The following is a 9,680-nucleotide window of genomic DNA, read 5'->3' on the forward strand; positions in this document are numbered from 1 at the left end:
AGATCTTGTGAATTTTCTGAAGTCCTGTTCCCCTCACCCCATTGCTTTCCATGCATTTTTGTATTCATATTCGTTTCCTACACTTTTTTTACACCCATTGCACTATTTTTTTAAAATTTCATTTCCAGGTAATATTGTAAACATTAACCAAAATGTTTTAAAATTAGTATCGACATAAGGTTCCAACCCTAATCCTTTCTTCAAAACTGGTTTCAAATTTTGGCAAAAGACCAGCAATTTTTAGGAATGGGATTGGTACTTTTTTTATCAACCCCAAAAGGATAAAAGGCAAAGTCAACGTCAGCAGAATTTGTACTCAGGACGTAAGGACGGATGAAATACCGTGAAGTATTTTCTCCTGTGTACTAACAATTTTGCCAGCTCAACGCTTTATATTAAAAGTGCTAACATCATTGCTATTTCACATTTTTTAAAGCATTATAACTGTGACCATTCCATCTTTATAAAATAGCATTGCAAACATCATCATCTTGTTTTTTTATAAGCACTCTAACCGTGACCATCCAACCATGACTACCAATTTTGATTTTGGTTTTAGTGTTTAAAGCATGCACACTGACCATCACTTTTTATGAAGTATTTTGGGATCTTTTCTATTAGACTTTCCCTTTGCAATTCCTTTAATTTTGTTCCAATTATTTTCAAATTTAATGTAATGATATAGTTTTGTATGCTAATTATGGAAATGAAATTCATTTTTGTCATAAATTAGTAAATAAAAAAGTTAATAGCTTTAGACTTTGCAAATTTTGGGTAATTTTAGCCAATCATGAGCTTCAGGCACATTGGTACCTCTTTCCATGGTAACAAATAAAGCTGCTGTCTGTTTAAAACTACTATAATCACTATGTACCTATATACTGAACTTCCATTTTTTTCATTTTCTCTACAAAATATATATTGTTTACATGTTTGGTAATTTTTCACAAAAAAATTTCAATGTAGATTTTTCCTTTTAAAATTATTTACATGCCTGTTCAAAAGTTTGTTTTGCATTTTTTTATCAGTTAGAAAAACTAATGGGTCTTTTCTGTCAGTTTATGAAATTTTAAAATAAAGTGAACATTTTCAAATTTGATATGTTGTAATCTCACTGAATTTGATTTTTGAAAGGTGTTCAATAAAATTATGCTGCTGGAACAAGTGAATAACTACATACATCAGATTCAGCGTGAAAAATTACATCAATATACCAAATTTGAAAATTTTCACTTCATTTTAAAATTTCAAAATGTGAAAGCCAATCAGAAAAGATCCAAGTTGTTAATTTCTGTTTAAAAAAAATATTAATGTGATTTTCATCATCAGCATGTGAAACTACGTCAAAACTACATTTAAAAAAAAATCATATGGTGAAAATTTGAAAATCTTCAAGTGGTTGGAAGAATTTAGAATCCCACTATTTTTAAGAGCATGACAACTGTGATTATCTTGTTTTTTTTTAAACCATTCCAGTTATAACTCTAGATTGTTCAGAAACGTTCCAACTGTGACTATCTATCTTTATAAAAAGATTTGCATTAGAAGAGATCCAACTATGAAAATGTCTTTCTAAAAGTATTTTATTCATGATTTTCTTGCATTCCAAATGTTACTATCCTATTTTTTCCCCAAGCCTTCCCCACCAAAAAAGAATGCTTCTAATCATGTCTATCCAGTAATTTTTTATAAGGAATCTTCAATCATGTTTATATTTGGTGTCCAGCATTATATTGAAAAGCTTTTGCTGACTCAGTCCACTTGTAAAAAGTTATTGTTATGCATACAACTTAACTCAGAAAGTAGTGGAAGCACTATGTAAATGATAGCTTCTAGTGCAGTGTTCAAGTTTTCCAGTAAGTATGTCCCTTGATAAAAATACTCACACTAGCAATATTTAATTAAGCTTATAAACTTAAAGGTGATTCCAAAGAGAGAAATAATTACAGACGTATCAAATTGCTGGACCAGTTCCTGAAAGTTACAAAGTGTCATAACATGACTTAAAAAGAGGATTGGACTAGATTAAACAGTTCACTTTTATACCTGCAAAAAGTTCTACTAATGCTCTCTTCATAGTAAGGCAAATGCAGGAGGAGTATTTAGTCAAAAGTATACTGCTGTTCTGGGCATTAATCAACCTAGAGAAAGTCTTACAGAATCCCTCACTCCCAGATCTGGAGATCACTGTGGAAGCTAGGAGTGGGTGAATGGCTGGTGAGAATTGTAAAGGAATGCTATCAGTAAGATAATACAACAGTGAATGTAGGGTGCAGGTAGAAGTTCACCAGGGCAATTTTCTTTCCCCTCTTATTCATCACTGTCTTCTAAGTCATAACAGGGAAATTTAAGATCTGCCCTTGGGAGCTATTATATGCTGATGACCTTATTCACACAGCGGATTCTATAGTAGACTTAGAAAAAAAATTCCCAGTGTGGAATCAAAGGGCCTAAAAGTTAACTCAGCAAAGACCAGAATTCTAGTAAGCAGGAAAGTAGATAGGAATTTGCTCCCGTCAGGTAAATTACCCAGTTTGATTTATAGAAAAGGTGTAGATAGTAATTCCATACTGTGTATCCAGTGTAAACTATGGACACATAAGAGGTGCAGTGCAATCATTGTCATCATCATTCAACATTTGTTTTCCATGCTGGCATAGATTGGACAGTTTAACAAGAGCTGACAAGCCAGTGGGCTGTACCAAGCTCTATTGTCTGTTTTGGCATAGTTTCTACAGCTGGATGCCCATCCTAATGCTAACCATTTTACAGAGTGTACTGGGTGTAATGGTATGTGTGGTGACGCTATTGAAGATTGTGCATGTGAGGATGATGGTGTGTTGTGTGGGTGCTGAGAAGTGTGTGTGGAGTGGGACAGTGTTGTGGGTGTGTCTCTAATGGTGTGTGAAGTGAGTGATGAGTCAAACAGTGTGTATGGGTGTGTGTATAGTGGTGCATGTGGGTGAGGGTACCGAGGTGGGCAGTATGCAGATGTGTAGGTGGAGGGTGTGGAAGATGAGTGGGAATCCATGTGGGATTGGTGTCAAATGAAGAGAGGAAGTGAGGTTGGTGAGTTGAGCCCATGTGTCGCAAAGGAACAAAGAGAGAAGATTAATTTCTGTTCACAGTGAAGGTGGTGGTGTTGGAGAGGTAAGGGCCGGTGCGCCAGCATGGGTGGGAACAGGGGAAGGAGCCAGACTGGAAGGCAGTGGTAGGGAAGAAACTGTGGACCAGGAGGTCATGGGCTTGTTTGAAGGAGGGAAGGGGTAGGTTAGGGAAAATGTGCAAGGTGGAGGGGTTGAACTGGAGTTGCTGGAAGGCTCGGAGAATGGTGTATTGGACAGGTAGGGTGAAGAGGTGAGGGGAAACAAGAGATAGGTAAAGGTGGGGCAGATATGAAGAGAAAGAGCAGAGGCATGGTCCACAGATTGTTCCAAGGCAAGGGCAGTGTGGATAATGATATTCATGTTGGATGAAGTGGCGAGCCATGAGTTGAGAATGAGTCTCAAAGTCATGGTTATCACTGCAGAACCAGCATAGATGGAGGAATTGGGAGTAGGGGATGGAGAGCTGGGTGTGGGTAGGGTGGGAGGAAGAGAAGTTAAGGTAGGAGTGTGAGTCAGTGTGTTTGTAGTGGTTGGAGGTAGTGAGAGCAGAGAGCTGACAGAAAATGTCAAGAAATTCAACGGAAGAGTTAGAGATAGTGCAGGAGAATTCGAGGGCAGGATGGAAGGATTGGACAAAGGAGAGGAAGCAGTCTAGTTGTTCACAGGAGAGTGAGGTTGTGCCAATTCAGTCATCGATATAATGACCGTATAGCTTGGGAGTGGGACCAGTGAACTGTGAGAATATTGGGGCCTCAACGTAGCCAACAAACAGGTTCACATAGTTGAGGCCACTCTTGTTCCCATGGCCACTCCCGAGATCTGTTGGTAAAACTCCCCTGTGAACAAGAAGCAGTTGAGGGAGAGGACAAGTTCAGCAAGACGAAGAAGTGCGGAGGTGTAAGGTTGAGGGTCAGGCCGAAGGTCTAAAAAGTGCAAGAAGTCCTTCGTTGTGTGGGATCACAATATATAAACTTTTGATATCAAGAGTGAAGTTGAGAGGGGCCAGAAGGGAAGGAGAAAGAGTTAAACAGACGGAGAGCATGGTTGGTATAGTGCATGTGGGAGGGGAGGGAAGCTACTAGGGGACAAGGACATGGTCAACGTATTTGGAGATCGTTTTCGTGGGACAGTTGTAGGCGGAGACGATGGGGCGGCCAGGGTTGTTGGGTTTGTGTATTTTGGGAAGGAAATAATGGGGATGCGTGGAGTATGGACAATGAGTTTGGAGGCGGTGGGAGGGGGGGAAGAAGGAAATGAAGGCACGAATAGTAGAGGACACCGTATTTAAGAATTTGTTTCGCTCACTATGATACAAGAGATTTTTTTTTTGTTTTGGTAACCGGGAGTTAAAATAAACATTAACCCAAAAATTTTTTTAACATATTTGAATCAAGAAAATTTCCTTCAATTCAATTACTCTCAATGTATTTTCGTAATATCCTCTTGTAGCAAACACGTCAATCAGCAACTGATAAACAATTTACGAAGGTTATGCAATGCTCCGCTATCAGTTGTTTTTTCAACAGACTGTCTTTACGCCGCGATCAGTGAGACTGTCACAATCAGCAAACCGTATTTGCAACTGTTCTCAGCGACTATATAGCACGACTGCAATGTCAGCCAAAGGTAGCAAAGTGTACATCACCAGTCTAGTCCCCCAGAATGGCGTTACTTTATTGAAAGAGGCCGGCTGCGTGATATCGCAGTGGCCACAGGAAGATGGTGTTCCTCGAGAACAGTTTCTTAAAGACGTTGTTGGTGCTGATGCTTTGTATTGTACCTTATGTCAAAAGATCGACAAAGAACTTCTCCAGGCTGCTGGTAAAGTACTTGTTTAATTATTTTCTCATTCATATGTTAAGTGGAAATTAAAACGCTATCTATCAAAAGGAGGTTATTTTATTTACAATTTTTTAATTTTGATATTTGTTTTACAATACAACCTCAATTTTTAATTTTGATATTTGCTTTACAATACAACCTCATACAGTCTGTTTAAACAAAGCTAACAAACATTTACGGCAAATATCGGCGGAAGTAAAGAATACGTACACCACTCGTTTTCAGCATAACAAAAACACTAACCTTAACCCTAAAAACCGTGTGTACGTATTCTTTACTTTCGCCCAAATACCAATGTGTAATTCGGCCTTGTAATTTCATTATTTCATATCTTGGAAACGATTGAAAGATAGCCTTTTTTGTCTTTGGAAACATTTTTCTCACAATAGAAAAAAAAGGTATGGTTTCAGAGTGTATTGATTGTAGATTATGAAAAAGGAAATAGCGTATTGATGTAAAATACTGGTATGCATGTTAGAGTAACAAAGACATATACCACACAACTATACACTTGATAAAAGATAGTACATAACTATAACAATGAATGAATGAATATGATATCTCCCACAAAAAACCTGACAACTAGGCGGAATTATGCTTGGAGATAATTTGTAGGGGAAAAGGAAATGTGAATTTGCAGAGTTTATACTTTTTGCAAACCATTATATAAACTTATTCATATTTGATATTAAATGACATTGTTTTACTGATCCCAGTCACTGCGCAACTTTTATTAGCCTGTATCAATTTCAGTCTGGTACTTATCTTTCACTTGATATATCTTCAGAGTAAAGGATTACTTTTATTTTATAGAGCTTCGAATCGTCGAATTAAATCTTATGAATCAACACCGGTTTGTATTTTTTTTTAGGTCAAACTCCAGCAAAAAAACGAAAAAAAAAAAGGGGGCAATAGGTGTAAAACAACATATAGTAAACGAATATGAAAAAAAAAAAATGCGCGCTGGCGAACGAGGGGTGGCGGAGAGGACTCGGAACATTCACATCGGGAATGTTCCGAGTCCTTTCACCACTTCCAAGTTCGTCGGCGAAAATTTTTTTCTTTATATTCGTTTGCTACACATTATTTTATACCTAGTACACTATTTTATTTTTCAATTTTTGTGACGGGCGGGGCGGACCTATTACACTATTTTTTTCATTTTTGTGACCGGGTGTCGAAGTGAGGTTACTGGATCGTGTGAATTATCCGAGTCCGCACCCCACGTCACAAAAATTGAAAAAAAAAAATAGTGTACTAGGTGCAAAATAATGTGTAGTAAACGAATATGAAGAAAAAAATTTCACCGACGAATACGGATGTGGTAAAAGGACTAGGAACATTCCCGATGTAAATTTTCCGAGTCCTCTCCCCCGTTCGCCAGCGCAAATTGTTTTTCATATTTGTTTACTACATGTTGTTTTACACCTATTGCACTTTTTTTTTTTGCTCGGGTCAAACACTGCAGTTTGACCTTATTTTACAACCTGTCTCTTTCCTCCCTTCTCTCTTTCTCTCAAACACAGATATGCAGGCATCCATTCTCCGTCCAGCCACCAGTGAGATGTGCTGGCGCAGAGAGTCATTTAAATGTTTTTGAACTATGCCGACCTAAAGAAGCCGAGACCTGTAAAATAGTTCTTTTTCTCTTTTTACAAAGAAAGCACAGCAGAATTTCGGACCAGTACGCCCATATAAGTTGGATTTTCTCTGTTTTGACGGGGATTTTTCCAAATTCGCATTCTTTCGTTTGAAGCAGCATAGTTGTCAAACTCGACCATATGGGATATGATTGTTCGTTAATTTCTATGAAAATGTTTTATTTCTTTACTCCTCTTTGGAAGGCGACATTTTCGTTGAAGTGAGAGCAGAAAGTGAAAGATGTATGTAAGTATATGAAATCGACGTGTGTGTGTGTGCGTGCGTGCATGTATATGTGTGTGTGAGGGAGAGATAGATAGATAGAAAGCGATATAGTGAGTGAGTGAAGGTGTGTTGTATGTATTTTTTTGCATGTATGTGTAAGTGGCACTCTCTCTCTCTCTCTCTCTCTCTCTTACACACACACACTCACACACACACACGCTATGTAAGATAATGTGTGTGTGAGAGAGAGAGAAAGTGCCACTTACACAATATATGCCAAAAAATACATGACAACACACGCCTTCACTCTCTGTCTCACACACACACACCATTCCATATACACATACATACATCTTTCAATTTCTGCTCTCACTTCAAAGCAAATGTCACCTTCCAAAGAGGAGTAAAGAAACAAATGTTTTATAGAAATTAACAAACAATCATGATCCCATATGACTGAGTTTGACAACTATGCTGCTTCAAATGAAAGAATGCTTCCTATGTTCTATCACTATACAAGGAGGGTGGTAACAGCTTTTTATTAAAAACATTCTTTTGAAAATCTATGAATTTTTTTTACACTCCTCGCTACCTGCTCCAGACTGATTTTGGCCAATTTTTTTGGCCACCTTATGCACTTAAAAATCATGAGAGAAGCCTTTTCGGTAAAAAAAAGAAATTGAAAATATTTTCAGATGAAAAGATGTGTGATTTAAGGGAGATTTAGCTGTTATTTCTAGCACATCCCACTAACACCTTGTACCTGTTAGGTAAAAAAACAAAAAAACAAACAAAACAAGCAGTTTACAAGTAAAGTTTCAAACCAATTTCACCATCTTCTGTTAGCTATTCCTAAGCAACAGACTTCATTGATGAAAATGGAAGGAAAACCATCCCTTCTCATGATAAAAGTTATCAATGATATCGTTGAAGAATGTATGAAAAATGTAAAAACTCGTATTGGAATATCCATACTTGTCTGTGTACTGCTGCTGCTATTCTGGATAAACATCTGGGAGATATTTGTACAACACGTGGCAATGAGATAACACATCACAAACAACCCAAGCAGATAATGACACTAGAAGAGAGCATAAAGGATTTACACCTCAGAATAGGGATGGTAGTTAAATGCTAGTATAAAGTGTAAAGCTAGCTGTTAAGTTCACTACACACCAACAATACCTCCTGAGAAAACTAATGAAAATGTGTGGAGATTCTACTACAAATCTTGAAGGAAAATTAATAGCTCTGAAATATGAACTCAAGACTTCAAGTGTAAAACTCTGCTCCTGACAAAAAGAAAAAGAAAAAAAGCCAGGATAAACCACAAGTTCACTTTTAACCCTACAAGCTGTATACAACGAAATGAGGGGAAAATAAAGTCATTCTGGGTGAAGATCTGGAATAGCAGTAAAGACTTACTCCTGGTTTGATTACAGAAAAGCATTTAGTTCTGTTCCCTACTCACAGCTACTGAAGTGACTATAGCTGGTAATAGTATTTGCTACCTTAGTTGTTTCCATTGAAAGGTGCACAAAGACCTTGTTGACAATCCTCACACTGAAAGTAAAACAACTGATGTTATTAATATTTCCATAGAAATCCACTGAGTATGTCCTAGGGTTTGCAACAAGGTATATGAATATATCCCATAATTGCTTTGTGGACAGTCTAAAGATCTATATCCTAAATACATTTAATGCCAAAAAGCAATGGGATCTAATTAGAACATTTTCTTCTGTTATAAGAATGGAAAACAAGAAATTTTCACCTGGAAAAATTGTTCCCCAAACCCTAAAGCTGTGCATCAATGGTCTATCTATCTCTCCTGTTCCATAAAGCACCTACTACAAATATCAAGGTATTAATAAAAATGTATCATATAAAGGTACTGTAAACAGGAATAGAGTAACCAAAGAATATTACACCAGACTTATGCAGTCTTATAAGGTGCAATGCATTTGCAGTACTCCTACTGATATTGATATTTGGGACACATGACCATTCTATAGAAGAAATCTGCTCCATAGAAATAAGAACCTGCAATGACACTGACTGCAAATTTCCACAAAAACAGTAACATTGACAGACTATCTCAGAAGGAAAGAGGAAGGGCTTAAGATCTGTGCAGGCAGCCTTTGAGTGCTGCATGATATTACTTAGAGAGTGCCTTCTAAACAAGAGCAGCAAAAATGAATAAATCAACCAAATGCTGAAAAATGAAGTGAATGCATCAAGAAACACTCATTTTCTGATGATCTCCCATATGAACTCAGAAGTTCAGGGCTTGCTTATCTCTGCAAAGACCTGAAAGAGAAACATTTTACATACCATAAAAAGGTTATGCATGGGTGTTTCCTTTCCTGAACGCATTACTACTACATTACATCACATCTTGAAGACATCTTTTGGAATTCAAGGGCAGGAAATATGAAATGTTTCATGGACAAATGATACAGTGAAGTACTTAAAAACCTAAAATGCAAACTACAAACGTTGGTCATACTACTCTTCTGTGGAGGGGATCATCATCATCATCATCATCGTTTAACGTCCGCTTTCCATGCTAGCATGGGTTGGACGATTTGACTGAGGACTGGTGAAACTGGATGGCAACACCAGGCTCCAATCTAATTTGGCAGAGTTTCTACAGCTGGATGCCCTTCCTAACGCCAACCACTCAGAGAGTATAGTGGGTGCTTTTACGTGTCACCCGCACGAAAACAGCCATGCTCGAAATGGTGACTTTTATGTGCCACCCGCACAAGCCAGTGCAGGGGCACTGGCAACGATCTCGCTCGAAAATCCTACGGGAGCCAGTCAGGCGGTACTGGCAACGGCCACGCTCAAAATGGTGCATCT

The 9,680-nt window shown here is 37.8% G+C and overlaps 1 protein-coding gene across 1 annotated transcript in view; it reads left to right on the forward strand.

Moving 5' to 3' along the window:
• Positions 1-4,365: 4,365 nt before the first annotated feature.
• The window catches only part of LOC106873317 (glyoxylate reductase/hydroxypyruvate reductase), a 20,281-nt gene continuing 14,966 nt past the window's right edge, over positions 4,366-9,680 (forward strand). The window contains exon 1 of the mRNA XM_014920640.2: positions 4,366-4,928. Within this exon, the coding sequence (XP_014776126.1) occupies positions 4,604-4,928 (325 nt within the window). The 5' untranslated portion in view covers positions 4,366-4,603. The remainder of the gene's footprint in view (positions 4,929-9,680) is intronic.

This window comes from Octopus bimaculoides, chromosome 9 (genome assembly GCF_001194135.2).
Source record: "Octopus bimaculoides isolate UCB-OBI-ISO-001 chromosome 9, ASM119413v2, whole genome shotgun sequence".
NCBI lineage: Eukaryota > Metazoa > Mollusca > Cephalopoda > Octopoda > Octopodidae > Octopus > Octopus bimaculoides.